Source organism: Branchiostoma floridae, chromosome 13 (assembly GCF_000003815.2).
Source record: "Branchiostoma floridae strain S238N-H82 chromosome 13, Bfl_VNyyK, whole genome shotgun sequence".
Classification (NCBI taxonomy): Eukaryota; Metazoa; Chordata; class Leptocardii; order Amphioxiformes; family Branchiostomatidae; genus Branchiostoma; species Branchiostoma floridae.
The window spans coordinates 16332345-16350139 of NC_049991.1; the positions used below are offsets into that span (position 1 = coordinate 16332345).

Sequence of the window (17795 nt, forward strand, 5' to 3'; positions counted from 1 at the left end):
TGTTGCGTATTTCTGTTGAACATACGACATGGTTAATCTTTGAATCCGCGCAGTTTAAGCGAACTAGGGGAGACCTCCCCCGTTTACCTTATATGTTGCCAAGACGTATATGAAATGTTGCGTATTTCTGTTGAACATACGACATGTTTAATCTTTGAATCCGCGTAGCTTAAGCAAACTTGGCTAATACCGTCTCAAAGGTTTTATGAAACGTTGCCTTTTTCTGCTGAACATACGGCATGTTTGAAGCGCAGCTTCTGCGAACAGGAGGAGACCCTTTCCTTTTTATTTTATACCGCATATATGTTCTGAAATTCCAGGGTCTAAATCAGGGTGAGGCCGCCTGTTTTCTTTGTGGCAAGTTGACACTCGAGCTAAGAGACGGTAGAAATCCCGACTACTGCTATGAATATCTCCGCGACTCAACCTCTGCTTGAAGAATAAGGATGTAGTAGGTATAACGTTTTGTGCAGTGAGTTGTGTTTTCTCCATAAAACGGCAAGCAGTTCTTACTACAGGTAAATGTACGAAATATGTTTATTTCTTTAGCTACAAGCAAGCGTCGAGAAAGAACAGTTTGTGCACACAGGCGGTGTCTTCTGGTGTTGCTCGTGTTTGTTTGGGTTAATTATGGTGATATGCGTGGGCAGGCAAGATGTAAATTTATTCAGCGTTATTTCGTACTCGCCATGGGGCGCACGCCTCCGTCCGTCCAAGGAGGTTGAACTTCCTTGGTCCGTCTGTGGCACAGCTGTGTCATGTGATAGGATGTATCCAATGGCAGAAAAGAGTGGGGGGTTCAAATTTACGGGCCATACGTACGACAAGGAGCGGTTATTTTCCAGGCGTTCATTTTTTAAGAGAAGTATTGAAGAAAGTTTGGGCCTGTTCTAGCCCGCAAGTTGTGGCCGCGACACCGCTTTTACCGCCTAGGACCCCCGGTGACGGAATTTGACTCAAAGATACGAGGTGGCTATCATTCTGTACAAGCTGTTGTTGTTAGAAATCGACACAGAATGGAAATCACGGCCCTAGTACCATCCGGATTAATAGAAGCCGACACTGCAAGCTGAACATGTTTCGCGTTCACAGAATCCAGGACCATCCAACAGCACGAGTCATATCGGCCACTACTCTAGATCTTACCGGATTCTTATTCCTGTGGTGACCAGATGGAACTGTACATGTGTGCTCTTTTTAACTTACGCCGAGACGCTTCACCCGACACTGGAAATGGGACTGTGGACTGCTGCACGGAATTGCGCAACCGTTGTGATTGTTTCAACTGCCGACTACATCAGAATGAAAGGCCACAAATACTTAGTAGGCTGTAGTTTTTTTTTACTTTTCCATGTAATATTTTCTCGTAATTCAATAAAATTTCAAAGTTTCATCCATTGTATTTTCTTGCTTTGAAATGTGCTAATGATTATTCTCCTAAAATGGCACTTATCCACACGTTATAATCAACTTAATGCACACGTATATGAGACGTACAGAGGGAACTTTAAACATGCCTTAAGGGTGTTTTAGTACGTATTTATGACAACTTTAAGCTGCTAAAAAGAAAAATATAGACACATTAAATCCTCTTAATTCACACGTATATGAGACGTAAATAGGCTTTAGATCAAATAAACGTGAAGTTTAAACATGTCTTAAGGGCGTTTTAATAAGTATTTATGGCAAATTTAAGCTGCTGAAAAGGCACCTAAACACACGTTATAATCCACTTAATGCACACGTATATGAGACGTAAACAGGCTTTAGATCAAATAAACGTGAAGTTTAAACAAGTCTTAAGGGCGTTATAATAGGTATTTATGGCAAATTTAAGCTGCTGAAAAGGCACCTAAACACACGTTATAATCCACTTAATGCACACGTATATGAGACGTAAAGAGGCTTTAGATCAAATATACGTGAAGTTTAAACATGTCTTAAGGGCGTTTTAATAGATATTTATGGCAACTTTAAACTGCTGAAAAGGCACCTAAACACACCTTATAATCCTCTTAATGCACACGTATATGAGACGTAAAGAGGCTTTAGATCAAATAAACGTGAAGTTTAAACATGTCTTAAGGGCGTTTTAATAAGTATTTATGGCAACTTTAAGCTGCTGAAAAGGCACTAAAACACACGTTATAATCCACTTAATGCACACGTATATGAGACGTAAAGAGGCTTTGGATCAAATAAACGTGAACTTTAAACAAGTTTTAAGTGGGTTTTAAAAATCATTTACGACATCTTTAAGCTGCTTAAAGACAACGGGAAAACCGGAAAATAAGGACTAACACGGACCTACAGAAAGACCACTTAAAGGCAATATTTACGTACTCGTATAAGTGGTGTATAGATCCGTAAAGGAGGAAAATACGTCAACATTACGCATGGTTTCAGCATCCTTAAATACCGTTTTTCGTGCCGTGGAACGTATACATTCTCGCGCAAATGTGACATTGATGGTAGTTACAAGGCTATAGCCATTGTTACCGTCTGACGGTGAATGAGATAGTGTCTTATGAGGAACAGGATTGCAACTGTTCCAATAGTCCCGGTTACAAGAATTGTACCTTTTTTGCACACGTTGCATTTATAAGCAGCAAGTAAGCATTTATCTAGCGTTACTTTTTATTCGATACGTAAAGCCAAACAGATTAATAATGACATCAAGGATTCATCGACACTAGTTAGTGTTTCGGGCTGAATTAACGGTTCATTAAATTTGTAAAACGTACAGACGAAGTTTGTTTATGTTTGACACTTATGAAGGTATAGGGCACCAGAAAATAAGGTAGCCAAATACTTCTTTTGGGTTGAAAAGGTAAAATGGTCAACAAACGTAGTACAAGAGCGGAGGTGCACGTAGACGTAGTCACAGCATAGACATCTACAGAATACAAAATGATAATGATACATTAATTGTCATCAATCACATACGTCAAAGACTACTAATCTAACTCACGTGATGTTATACTTGGCTGCATCTTGAATTAGGAGCCAATTGTATAACCCATCACTTCACTAAATTTTGAAACTTATCGATTGCGGGTTTATGAATTCACAGCCCCGTAAATCACAAGATTAGTGTATATTCGTGGTAACAGTCATACAAGATAAGGTCTAGACTTCATAAATAGCCACATGTAGCCTAGGGCCGAATACATCTGCCAGGTTTCACTGCAGCTCCTGATGCCGGAACCTTGCATTGCATGGTCCAAGGTCTGCTGGCATTAGTTGCATTACTCTGACTGCAGTACATAAGACAGACAGATTCCCCATGCAGGTTTGATTAACGATGTTTACTTCCCACACAAGGAACCGAGCAGCTGTGGGACGCTTGTGCAGTCTTTGTGTCGCAAATCTTAGCTGCTTTCTTCACAGAAAGTTTACGGTAATCCTTATAGGGCATCAAGCGATTCAAGCAGCTGATAACAATCTCTACCGGGTACACGCTTTCCTAGAACTACATCGTTATGGAACAAGCTCCCTTGTGATTGCTTGCCTGATGGACCTTAAACCTTTCAAGCCAAAGGTGAACAGACAACGGTCATCACAATGTTGTACAGTAACCCAAAACATTGGAGTGGCTCTATTTAGAGCCTAGTTTTGGAGCAAGTCTGGAGTAAATAAACTACCTTAATGGCGTCCCTCTTCGAAAAATACGAGGGTAGTTGAATAAAGTTTTCGAATGCCCCACGTTAAGTTATTGGAGGCTGAAATTGCACAAGCATACCATAATAGGTCATATGTCTATTTTCATTTCTGAACTCGTCACCTTTTCTCTTTCACATGTACAGGTGCTAGGATGGAGTTGTGTGTGCACGTTGGTGCACGTTGAGTCCATACTAATCCTAGCGGTCACAGGGCCCTGAATACGCTGTATGTTTATTAGTGGTTCTCGAAGACTAATTCCCCGATAGATTAATAGGGATTCAACTTGACACTTACACATTGGGTATTAAAAGACTAATAAGTGCACCACGCTTTTATTGATCGTGATTTATGGACAATTAGTCTACCAAAACATTTTATGACTACACAGTGTATTCAGGACCCTAATGAAATATTTGACTTTAAATTGTACTCACACCATACTCTGCCCCAGTAGCTGTATATCGACGGATCTGTATCATTGAACGTTTCATATTTCAGTATCTATATGTAACAACAATAGCCAGAAACGGATATCCCATTCTTTATCGAACTGCCCTTGTGTGTAAAGCATTTGACACATCTGAAAACTACCTGGAATATACATGAGTCTTGGCGGCACAGTACTGTGGATTTAGCTTACTGTTCGAGTTTTTTCTTTCATCTTCTTCGTAAAAGTGGTCAAACAAAGCCAGTGCATCTCTTGTACTTGATGACACCAGTTGTCTCTCCATGCCTGGGCCCATCATATTGCGCCATGATGCCCATGTTTGACAGCATTGTCGAAGGTAAAACTTTGTAACTACGCAGATCTAGGTGTAATTCTGGAGTGTACATGTCAATCCGATGTTCACCAGTCACCTCCTCCCCCGGCATACAGCTTCTACAAATCCAGGCAATTAATCATGTGTGACTCCAACGTCGCTCCATTGCCATTTATTTGCCCCTAAAGGTTGTCAAAATCAATGTTGTATTACTGGTCACAAAGGAGGTGACGCCCCAGTTTGAGAGGTTATCCAGGCAGTATTTCTGATCAGTGCTGTAATATAACCAGAGCAGTGGCCATACATAACATCAGGCTGGCCTACGTGAGCGTATCTTCTTTGTAAAAGTGGTCAAACAAAGCCAGTACATCTCTTTGTACTTGATGCCACCAGTTCTCTCCTCTTCGAGAAGTACATGCAGTTTCTCCAAGCCAGGGTCCCTCATACAGCGATGTCCATGTTTGACAGCATTGTCTAAAGTAAAACTTTGTATACAGATCATAGATATATATGCAAATTCTAATTCTGGCGTGTACATGTCAATCATGTGTGTCAGTCACCTCCTCCCGCGGCATACAGCGGCTACAACTAACGTCGCCTCATTGCCATTTATTTGCCCTTAGAGGTTGTCAAAATCAATGTTGTATTACGGGTCACAAAGGAGGTGAGGCCCAAGTTTGATAGGTTATCCAGGCAGTATTTCTAATCAGTGCTGTGATATAACCAGTGCAGTGGCCATACATATCATCAGGCTGGCTTACGTGAGCGTAGATAATAGTCGAGGGAGACAAGGGGAAAGTCGATGTTGGAATGGAGTGCGCAGGCGTATCAGAGTTAGATCAGCCTGTTGTTAGAACTCCAACCACGTGACTTGGCAGCACGAGTATAACGCATGCACGTCTTCACGAGACCACTATAAATGTTTGGCAGTCGGCACGTACTGACTCAGTGTCCTGCAGTAATAGGAACAATTGGACGGGCCTTCCCTGCGTTCCGCACGATCAAAGCTAGATATAGTGTATTAGTTCTCAGAAAACTGAAAGAGGCTGCAGCAATCTCCTGGAAGGTTGGACATCTGGAGTCAAGGTAAGCGCAGCATTCTGCTTCTGCTCGCAACTTAAGTACTACCTGAACATTGCAACCGATCGTTGTAAAAGCATACGGCATGTTTACAAGCATGAAATACGACTAGCTTGAACAGTAGAGCACGACAGCGGTCATTTGACGCTTGCCGTGTGCTTCCCTGCATGTCCGTATCATCCTACTTCCAGCTATCTGCCCATCACCAATGCTGTGCGGCTAATCATATAAGCTATCAGCCGCCGTCCTGGGTTATCCAGTATTCTGGGGTATATAATGATAACGTTTTTCACACTATTAGACTTAATAAAGCTGACGACAAATATGTTGCTTTTGGTTAACGCTTGCCACATAAACTTACGATATCTGCAAGTACGGCGTAGAACTACGTTGCATGTTATTTATTTTTCGTTTCTTTCTCTTTGCCAGGGAAATGCTATGTAAACCAATAGAGACCTCAGAATAGGAGTGTATGTGTACAAAGTCGGAAACGAAATTGAGAGTGATTACTAGTGTGATCGACTAAGGGACTATGTCGATTGACTCCTTCAACTTCTCAAATTCCACGGTGTCAAGAAAACCTATAATGGGTCCCAGCAATGTGACGATACCGAATGGAGAGTTCAACGAGCAGGCGTTCCAAGTGTCGATCGTCTCCGTCATGGCCGTAGTCGGTACCGTGGGGAACAGCGTCATCCTCGGCCTCCTGCTCACCATCTGCCGAGGAGACACCACCGCCACTCCCTTCGTCATCAGCCTGACCGTCGCGGACCTCGTCGTCTCTCTCGTCATAGACTCCTTCCACATCAAGGGGATCCTCCATCCGGAGTTCTTCATCGAGCACGTCTACGTGTGCCGCACCGTGGGAAGCATGTGTGTGGCCGGCTGCATCGCTTCTCTCGCCACCGCCGCTGTCATCAGCATCAATCGGTACCTGTGCGTGTGCAAGCGGGCCCTGCACGACGCCGTCTTCACAAACCGAGGCAATGCGCTGATCGTGTCCGTCGTTTGGGTCTACGGCGCCTTGTACGTCATTCCGCTGTGGATAGGCTATGGTGGCGTCCGCTACGACTTGAAGACAAAGAACTGCATGTATGACAGAACCAACATCGTCTTTACCCTGATATTTATCATTGTCGGGCACCTCATTCCAACGGTAGCCGTCTTTGCAGCCAACACAAAACTCTTCCTGTACGTGAGGAACGTGAAGGGAAAAGTCAAATCTCCTGTGGTCAGAGGAAAACTTCTGAAAGACGAGATGAAAGTTTTCAAATCGCTCGGCATCCTCTGCGTGTACTTCGTGCTGAGCTGGCTGCAGTACGCGGTGATCGTCGTGTCCGACCCCGCCGACGACTGGCCAGCGGCCGCGCACTTCCTCAGCCTCGTCATAGCCCACACGAGCAGCAGCCTCAACGCCGTCCTCTTCGCGGCGACCAACAGCAACATGAAGAAGAAAGTGAAGAAGCTTTGCAGGTTCACCAAGTGTAGCGCGAAGCACGGCATCAAAGACACCACGGACCAGATGAACACATTCCATCTGCGCCGAATACACGGGACGGGGAACAGACCTTATGGCGTGACGGTGTAAAAGATATGGAAACTGTAAAACTTGTACATTGTAATTAAGTCAACCCTGTATCCAACCACTCAAGGGACTGAGGAGAAATGTTTGCTGAGGACATGGTGGGGTTAACCATGTAAAAATTGACAGGACTGTTCTAATCTGGCTTGTGCCTGGAGGTGGTTACCTGCGCAAGGTGGTTGTCCAACAAGGTTTGACTGCATTCGGAACTTTCTTTGTAGCTTCTGTTAATCTTGTACAGCATGTGATAAAAACGTAGGAATTCTAGAAGACATGGAGCTGTACTTTATCAATGAAAACCATTTTCTGTATATGTCTTTTGTTTCATTGTGGCACTGCACAAAGTGTGCATGATATTTATATGTGTAAAATATTCACGAAGGTCACATGGGATATTGCTGCTCAGGAGGCACAGAGGCAAGCCTGGCATTTCGTCACAAAGGACACTGTTAAACTTCAAATAGAAAGAACCGCGTGCCCTTATGACAAATCGCGGATGATATTTCACATTGAAAGGTTGTTACCTTAGCCAATATCTTATAAAAGCACGACATTTTGTCATAAAGGGCATCAGTGGTGTTTGGCAATACCGAGCAATCTAATGAAAAATATCAGTCGGAAAAAGATGATCCTAAACCTGATTAGAGTCGGTTACAAATTGAATCTGATCCTTGTGTATACAGCCACATAATCCGGCAAAGACCTCAGGAGGCAGCGGCAGCTTCATGATTGATATCCCCAATAGTTTTATCAAAATAAGATGCTGCATTTGAAAGAATGCCAAGAATATAACTGAATTATCTGCAGAAAATCGTTATTCTGGCTCAAAGAGCGAAATACTGTACATACAGTGTAGTGATTAGATGATTAGATAAGGCACACTTAGAAGGACGAAGATCTTTAACATTTTAACCACATCAGCTTCTTCGTGATTATCAGTTTTGACATGTGCATTCTACGTCTAATTTGGACAGTGTTATAACTGTTGCATCATGTGTCACACTTAACAACAATATGAAGTCACAGTGGTGGAATTAAGGATACACATAAATAACTCCAACAGGTTACTAGTCTGTGCACTGCGGTCGATATGCGTCCCGTCAGTCGATAATATCACCTGCGGCTATGTTACACTGCAGTGGATCCAATAACGTTCTCTCCAAGCAGAGGTTTCGGTGGGTGACTTGATTCGGGCCACGATTTCTTTCATTTCCCTCAGGGACTCCATCGACACAAGTGTTGAAAGAATTGCCCTACCTGTAGAGGTATGGTAATGAATGAACAACAAAGAAACCCGCGGCCGAAACTTTTACTTAGAGAGTAAATAACTTAAGACGACACCCCAGACGACGCGTGTCCTTTGTACTGGATGGTACAAATTGATGGTTTGAAACATCTAGCCATGTAAATCCCGTGTAATCGCAAGGGAATAAACCGGCATCGCGGCAATAAAACGAATGGTCTGAGTACTTAGGGGATGTTGTAAATCCCTGCGATGAGACCGTTATGGTTATTGATTTTAAATGAAACGTCGTTGTGCCGGCTTAACGCTGCATGAGCCTGAAAATCACACCGCGGGTCAGAATTTAATGCAGTTGCAGCACTCATAAAAGTGAGTGGAAGCATAATAATTTCACAATCTAACATCTTGTACATAACCATGCCTGGATTCAGCAACCAGTCAAGGGACCGAAAACCTGTGGTTGCTGAGGACAGGGTGGGGATAATTATGTCAAAACTGACGGGACTGTTTGGATGTGACTTGAGACGGCAGGTGATAGTCTGCGCCAGGTGGTTACCCGAAGAGCTATTTAACGGTCTATATAACTTTACGGTACGTACGCATGGCACCTCAGTATTGATAGTCCGGTAGTGGTTACGAATGTGAGCTGTACGATGACTTACTGTCGCCGCTTTGACCCTACATGAATAAAAGAAATCTGACCGAGTCAGTTCCTTTTGGTGCTAACGATTTTCCTGACAATCCAATTCTTCTTACGTTTGTAAGGTCACACTGGCGTAATTACATTGATGAAAAAAGGTCTACAACCATACTTTAAACCGTACAGTTTGAAGTCTGTAAAATCAGTAAATATGTCAAATTGCAAAGAAAAATGCAGGTATCGGAAAAAGGATAATAATGTCGCGGAATGCATCTTTTTTCATCGTTAAACAACGGCCAAATGATCGTAAACATAATTTTGAGCTCTGAGTGCTCTGAGTGAGAGAAGAAGATGTGGAAGAATAAATGATAAAGATAATAATAAATATAACAAAAAAATAATCATTTATTAATTTGTCATACCATGTTCTGTGTGTTAGGTCATTTGTTCAGCCTTGCTGATCACTTAGATTTCATATCTCCCCCCTCCCCAACTTTTTTGGCACACTAGAGTACTCGTGTTAGTTTTGGGGTGTGTAGAGAATGTTATCCATACAATCAAATCAGTATGGCCACGTGTGAGAGGATTTTCCTTGTATAAGAGAATAAAGAGATCGCTCGAACCCACCAAGCTACCAGACAAGGGGACGTGAATCGCACTATGAGAGATGAATTATCACCGTTTTCAGGACCACCAACGTGTAATTGGTCCCCATCCATTCGGCGACACGGGCCACCAGCAGTACAATTCAGGGAGGACCGTGATGGACTGGCGGTCACGGACTTTTAATCTGCCGCTAGATGTGAAATGTGTGTGGGCGGCGCGCTCCATAGATCGTCGTTCCTTAATGGAACACCAAAGTCAAAGAATCCGCGGGGTTCTTAGCCTGGTAGTTATTCCACTAGGGCGGCGACCGAAATTTTGCCAGGGAGCTCAACGAATTTCATAGATAAAAGACGAACCGTTTTGCGCTTCGTGTTTTTTTTCAATCATACTTTTTTAAAAGGTGTCACTGACGAAAGATAGTGCATGCTACCTAAAACGTCAGACCGTTACCAAAATCATACCCAGTTGCTTGAGCATCTGCTATTTGGCCTACTTTTACAGTTTCAATGGTTTTCCAATTAAGGGGAACAAAAACCTAATTTAGGTCGCAGTGAGATCGCAACGCGCCGCTCAACGACAAGTATAATGGCTCCATAGTAGTATAAAGTGGTGGATATAGGGCTGATGGTCTGGAGCTGCCATCGGGATGGATGTCAGGCTATCGCTGCGTGGGACGCCAAGAGGGAAGACGGCAATCGTTGTTAAAAGCTTTTGGCACCTCAAGGCTTTAGATAGAAATACTGGCGCTGACAGCATACTTTCGGAGGCTATTGGTGGTTGTCGTTTTGCTGTAATGGCGTACATAGATCAGGAGAAAAATAGCAATCTTGAGCACTCATTGGATAATGACGAATACCATTATACGGTAGTCCATGATCCACCAGATAATGGACTATGATCTACCCTCACCAGCTTACGTTGCATTTTTAGTGCTATGTCGCAGGAGACATTGGCAAGAAATATGAGTTGTTTTGAACTCAACCTCACTGTTACTTGGAAAATGGACCCAACAGAGTTACAGGATATAAAAACAGGTCATGATCCCATTCCCAAAGGTAATATGCATGTGCTGCGCAGAAAAGATCATATTACGAATCCATCGAACAGCAAGTACGCATGCGAAGGTCATAGCAACGTACAACCTAAGCACGCGATAAACCGCTGATTAGAACAACATCAAATGTTTCTTTTCCTGATTTCCATTAGTGATAGTCAGATAGGCTTTGTGGAAAGAATGAGGTTTTGACGTAAACAGGCCAGTTTTACGTATGCATGACGTGTGCCTGACGACTTCATCACAGCAAACGAGGGGAGCGTCTCAATTTAGGGATGTCCTTACTCCACGTTTCTTCTCTCTTCGTCATAGAAACTAATGGCGAGGTTTATGCTTAACGTTTTCAAGTCACATTATGTGAATGTTTCATCATTGATTTTTTTCTCATTTTGAAACAAGACCACGTGTATTTGTTATCCTTGAATTACATTGTATTAATTAGGAACTTGCGTTAATTGTTATCATTTCTTGTGACGTTGCCCTTTAGTTTATTTGATGCCTGGGTTATTTCCCTCAGGTGACATTGTAAAGCGACAACATAGGCGACATGTCTCCCCTGGTTAGATAAATAAATATTACTGACTGAATGCGTTGATAGTCGAGTTTGCTTTTGTAAACAAAAGTTATATTTGATTAAGCAACACATACAGAACTTTGCGAGGCAGGATGGCACCATGAAAGTGCATTAATCCTGTTTTAGGTTTACGTTTCTGCATGAAGACCCACAAAATCAAACTAGACCCGGAGTCAGTGGAACACTAGACGTTCGCAAGTGCCATCTCATGTATATAAATTCCCCAGCCTGACAACTTCTCAAATTGAAAATTACCCCTTGTATGTGAAGGACCCAGCTCAGACTGCAAACATTAAAGCCCATCTATTCGAAATGATTTGCTGTACAGAGTTTAACGACTGGTCCTCTGCTTAATGGAATGTGTCTATGAAGGTTAGAGGTTCCAAGTAATGAAGCGGGTATCTCAATAGACTGCAGTTCATTGAACTTGTGTTACCCTTGACTGGGAATATCATATAAAACGTATAAGTATGACTACAACGACAACAATACACACGCAGCGTAAAAGATTAGGTTTGTTTCTTATCGATGAAATTCGGTGAGCTCATTTTTAAGTCACACAGCCGCAGCGACGCGTCGACGCCACCAACGCACGGCAGCGTCAGTGAGATCCCATTGAAGATACGCCAAATAGAAATTACTCAAGCAGCTGGATAGGATTTTAGAATTTCCAAATCACGTATTTTACAAAATCATATCCAGCTGCGTAAGTAATTGCTATTTGGCGGATTAATTAAATTAATACCTGGGGCATCAGCATAGAGTTTAATGTTAAATGATTAATTGATGTTATATACTGTGTACGTATAGATTCATAAGTGGCATTCCCTGCTTTTGCTGTGTTGTTTAGTTAATCTTATAATACTCCAAGTTTTAGACAAATGAAATAACGTCTTGATATGCTGACTCATTTTCATATGTCGTTTATTATTAACTCATTTGTTTTTCTGTATCTATGTCGAACTGTAATTTCCAACACAAAAATAAGATTAACCCAGATTTTTACAGTGACCAACTCCAGTCCATCAATCCACTGCTTCAGTAACATTACATTATAATTATGCAGATAAAACTAATAGCTTGATGAGCAGTGATCATAAGTTGCAGAAAGTCTATGGCACCTCCCGTCTCTGTTGAGGTATGGTTGTAAAGCGCTGATTTAGATGGCTTCTTTTATTGATTACGAATATTGTTTTCGTTATTTAAGGATGTTGGTGTCGATCCTCTTGAACAACCTAAAAATTAGTGTCATATATATGTTCCAGTCTCTTTGACTGTTGGTCTACAACATTCAAAATTCCGAATACAAGCCTCTCATCGCAAACCATCAGACAGAATATGAAATATAACTTATAATCAAAATTCCAAATGAACAGCTAATAGACAGTAATGTCTATTATTTGTGATTCCAAATACCCATCTCGCTTGTGAGTGAAAGCTGAAGCACTAAAGCACGTGACACTTTTCTAACAAGCCAGCAAGATGATTTCAGCGTGCTAAGAACGTAGTACTATTTTTATTACAAATTCATTTCATCCCCGCGTCTGATGCAGGTGGAAATCCAATAAATGCACCTTTTAATTCATTTGCCACCGGCAAATTAATCTCTTTATGACATGATTTTCAATCAAAGATATGCGGTAAATGACCTGTAAATGGTAATAAAGGTGAAGGAATCTGACTGCCTTTTCTTTCAGTGGCAGGAAATTTCACTATAAAATCTGGTTATCACGTGAACTAACGTAATGATAGGGAGGAAATTCGCCAGGACGTCTAAAGCGACGTGCTCATAGGCATATAGGCTGTTTTTTTGGTTGGATGAAGTGCCAGATAACTTTACATATCAAAGCAAAAACTCCTTAAACACAGCGGAGCACAAACACGGAAGCGCTTCGCCAAGAACGGAAAATGAAGTGTCTCTACGAGTCGTTAGGGGGCGTTGCACTGGTGCCTCAATCGCGCTATCCTTTTGACGTCCATGTCCTGGAAGACGACTTCGTACTCTTTCGTCATGTTGTGTATTCCGCCCATGCCGTACGTGTAGTTGTAGGTGCTGTTCGGCTCGAAATAGTGGTACGGAATGTGCGTTCCCGATGGGCTGATCTCACTAGGGTAGTAGCCGTACATGTTGACGTGCTTGCACATGGACAAGGCTGTGGTCAGGAGCTGAAGCCCAGTCGTCAGCCGAGATTCTACAAGCTTGCTCCCGCTCTTTAACTTCCAGTAGCTGCCGTTTAAGAAGGAAAAACACTTGATTTACATAAATGTCATAATACAATTTCCGTCGTTTCAGAGAGGTAAATGTAATCCAAGGAAAGACATATACCGAGTTTAGCATCTGATTAAGTTGAATGACTGGAGAACAAAGGACGAACCCTTGAGTGTCTTCTCATGCCGTACTTTCCGACAAGACAACAGCATCTTTCGCTCTCCCAGTTCACGTTAAATCCAACAAATCAACTATTTGGGCTGACCGAAAACAAGATGGCGATCGGAAGGTGTTACAATCCCAAGATGGAGGAGCCCAGGGACGCAGGTAAAAATAAAATTCTGCTGCTTTCGCCAACCTATAACTATTGCGAACGAATCACTCACTCACTCACTCACTGCGAACCAATACTTGGTGCTGTAACTAGCCTTCCCCACTTTCCTTCCGATGACCGTTATGTCTGCATGATTCTCGATCTGCTTCCATTGCCACCCATAAAAGAAGGATTGCACTTTCTCATTGATATTTGCTTATTTTCTTAACTACAAAATGAATACACTCGTACTCACATGTTAACGGTCTTAGCCCAGATCTTGGACGGAAATAGCGGCTTGACGAACAGATCCTTTCTGGACATGAGAAACTCGCTCAGGATCTGGACATCTTTCGCTCCCCTGATGGTGACAAAGATAGGGATAAGGAGGTAGCTGTATTTCAGTTCGACCATCTTCTGTGCGAAGTCGTCCCTGTCCTTCTCTGTTTCCAGTCGTCCATAGTAGATCCTCAGGATGCTGGGGTTCATGGTAGTCAGGTTCACTTTTCTCCCAACATCCTTCTCGAAGCCTCGGAGGGGCGGAAGATTACATCTGAAGACGAAATCCGCGGCGTCGATTTCCGGACCACAGCCTGAGTTGAGGAGGATGCCGCCGTTGCCAACGACACTGCAGGTGTTGAAGAGTTGGCCTTCGAAGGGGGCCTTCTCCGGGAAAAGGTTGAAGAGGGTTCGGGTGAGGCGGAAGATTTTCCTCGGCTCCTGGTCGTACGGGAAGGCCATCCCCACCCACGTGTTCCACTTGGTCATGGCGATGTTCTTCTGTAGGTGACACACGTCCTCTATGTCGCGCCTGTTGGAAGAACTTACAATTTGTCACTGTATATTTGCAACCATGGTCCCCGACCCTCTTGATGAGGATGGGACTAGGTGAGGTGGATTCTAATAGCACCTGAGCAGACGATCAGATGATTTGGTACGAGGCCTAGGACGGTTTATAGGCGTTTCGCAGTCAAGAGAACGGCTACTATAACCCTAACCTTAACCTTAGCCCTAGTTCTTACTCAACTCTGATCCCTATCCTAGCCCATTCATTAACACTAACCGTAGCCATAGCCCTGGTATTCCTAGGCCTGGTGCCCATCTGTCCTGATTACTAGGACCCGAATGACCAAGGTGATTAAAACATAGCGAAACGACAAGAATCTAATGGTAAACGCACGATTGCTGCAAGTCTTCAACAAGCGTTCAGAGACCTCTGGGAAATACGTTGAGCCTTACGTGGATTTATTGTTCATCTTGTCTCATTTATCATCCAAATAAGTTTGCAATTAGCATACTCCTGTGTTATCTATGATGGTATTCTTAACCCAAAAATACATATATTGTGTGTACATAAGTCATTTCGATTGGCAGAATTCAATATGTACATTTCATCATAAATCATGCAAATGGTTGGTACATTTACAGAGTCTATTCCATGACACCGTGCGGATGTTTGTTGCCATTGTTTAGAATTGATTTTAAAGTTTCGTAATTATAGGGCTGACGTCAGAGTTGCGTTGCGCGGTAGAGGGCAAAAAATGGGAAGACGATTTGGGTGTGACTTAAAATCCTTGAAAATCCTTCTTTTCCTTGAAAATTTTTGCCCAATCTGGAGACTTTTTGAGTTAGAAGAGACAGGTAGGGTCTAAGCTTTCCTGTTTGGGTCAAAATTTGTTCAGTTCAGCAGTTCAGCTGGTGTAAGGACAGGTTTTAGTTATAGGGTGCTACTGGTTGTATCAGGAGGGAAAATGGGTCAAAGGTGAGGTTTCTTTCATAGAGCGAGCTTTTCTCCGAGAATGAGCCAAACAACCCCCTGTTTTCTTTGAATGCTTATAAACTAGACCCAAGTGACTTTCTGGTGGAGAAGAATTTTAAAGATTGAACTATGGGTTAGTACTTTTTTGAAGCCTTCATTCAGTGTATTTCAACATGCTTGTCAATGGGCAGCCCTAACTTCGATGTCTGACCTGTATGTCTAGGACATTTGATACTTCAGAAATATTTCTAATACTGTTTCAACTTTATAAATATTTCCCTGGTCCTGTAAAACTTTGGAAATATTCATGGTGTGGAATTGGATACTTCTAATGGTTTCTAAATAATGATAACAGCATTCTACCATTATTTACCATTTTCTACCATTTTTTGTAAATGGTTCAGTGGGCTGGGAAGATAGCAATTCACACATCATTGCAAAGTATGGTTGGGTGCCATGCAACAATGGCCCACCACAAAGGATCCACCAGTGCCCAGCAGTGAAATCTTACTTTTATGGGGGCAATGAAATAATCTTACCATTTGGCAAAGTTTACAAATATTTGTAAATATTTCTAAATGTGAAATAATCACACAGAGGTTTCACAGTTATTCTAAATAGAGATATTTTTGTACATTTACTTTCAAAATGTTTCTAAAAGATTCAAAGGAATTCAAATAGATGGGTATTTCTTAGTCAACTTTTTGAAAAGAATTTAATTATTGTGGATCAAATATTCTTTTATTCAAAATGATTCAGACTAATTACAAATATCACCTAAAAACCCTCATGGTGACTTGGAATGGACTCTAATCCATAAATAGTGGTATACACCTTAAATCAACTTACACATGTTACTAGTAGGTAATTTCGAGCAATTACCACTATAGGATCATGGCCTTATTACATTAACTATGCAAATTAGATCCCCATTTGTATCTGTTATGCTACACCTTCCATAAATCATATTACAAAAGTTGCACGTAAATTATGCAGTAGATCTACTTATTTTCATAATCTGCATGTCATTGTGTACACCTCTGTCGAAACTAACAGAAAACCAAATACATAAAAATTTGCTGATCCCTTGTTTTGCTATCCTCCTCGAAATATTTTACAAAAATGCCCTTGCAGTTCCAGAGCAAACTGCTAGGAAGCCACTTCTTCATTATATCACAAGCTACTACCACAAAATCAAGACCATGGGATGTCCAGGTTAAAAGATACAAAAACGTTCTGTTGCAGTACCAAGGTCATACACAATGGGCCCAAAGTTGACCTTGGCCTTAACCCACATACCAAATGTCATGATAATCCATCCAGAGGTTCAACAGGTATATCCATCAACATTCGGAAACTCAAACAGACATACACACAGACACACACCAGAAACAGTACAACAAAAGACGATACGTTGTCATGCTTTATTGCCTAGAAGATGCGTACCTTATTTTTGCTATGTTTTCGTCGTTAAAGGTCCAGAGCGGTTTGCCCGTGGTATGTTGGAGTGTCCGATTGAAGCCGTCGTGCTTGACAGGAGTGTGTTGTGCGATGGCCCTGATCTGGGTCGTCGCTGATGTTTTGCGAAGATCCGTGATTTCCCGTATCTTTGGCAGTGCAGGGGCCGGAACTTTTGTCCTGAGGGGTTGGGAGGGCGGAAAAATGGCGAAAGGTCGATCTAATCTAACTCAGCAAATTAAATTTCTCGCTGCACGAAGAGTGGTATATACAGACGGCGATAAATGCCAGGTAAGCTTTTAATTGCTGATGGGGGTACTTGATTTATTCATGATCAGACTATGCTAGAGTCACATTTCCCACCGGGGACCGGTCGAGATGTTTGCAGAAACGAACAATTAAAGTCTATATCAACAAATAGGCACATGTTTTGCTCTTGACAAAATTTTGGTACGTTTTGCGTTTTTGTTTATATTTCATATCAGTTTTTTATCACACTCGTTTCGTTCCCCAAAGCTGCCGGGCTGGGCCCCACTGCATGGCATTTATATCACAATTGCCTAGGTATTCATCTTAAGGTTAAGAAGTACCTGTCATACTTATCCGGGACATAATCACGTAATGGTTTGAATAACATCCTGAAGTCAGATATATATGGATATATACAGGGTCCACAAAAGTGGGATCTAACAATGGCGATAGGTTCATGCATGGAAACTATAATGGCATAGACTCCCTTGCAGTCTATGGGAAGGGGCTGTTTTTTTTGGGGGGGGGGCTGGTCCGCGATTTTCAACGTTGGCTAAGTTCTATTGTGCCGGGAAAAGGAGTTTGTTGAGGAAGGGAGTTCACG

General features: G+C 42.2%; 2 protein-coding genes across 2 annotated transcripts in view; one reads left to right on the forward strand and one right to left on the reverse strand.

The window, feature by feature from the left end:
• Positions 1-6036: 6036 nt before the first annotated feature.
• On the forward strand, positions 6037-7092 carry LOC118428560 (melatonin receptor type 1B-like). The gene has a single exon (XM_035838655.1). The coding sequence runs from the start codon at positions 6037-6039 to the stop codon at positions 7090-7092; it is 1056 nt and encodes a 351-aa protein (XP_035694548.1).
• Positions 7093-12737: 5645 nt separating this feature from the next.
• Positions 12738-17795, reverse strand: part of LOC118428424 (sia-alpha-2,3-Gal-beta-1,4-GlcNAc-R:alpha 2,8-sialyltransferase-like) — an 8034-nt gene continuing 2976 nt past the window's right edge. Inside the window, exons 3-5 of the mRNA XM_035838479.1 lie at positions 16931-17122; positions 13982-14536; positions 12738-13430 (exon numbers count right to left, since the gene is read on the reverse strand). Coding sequence (XP_035694372.1) covers positions 13133-13430; positions 13982-14536; positions 16931-17122 — 1045 coding nt within the window. The 3' untranslated portion in view covers positions 12738-13132. The remainder of the gene's footprint in view (positions 13431-13981; positions 14537-16930; positions 17123-17795) is intronic.

Excerpts from the sequence above, each read along its gene's own strand:
- LOC118428560 (XM_035838655.1), top strand. The coding sequence starts at position 6,037 with ATGTCGATTGACTCCTTCAACTTCTCAAATTCCACGGTGTCAAGAAAA.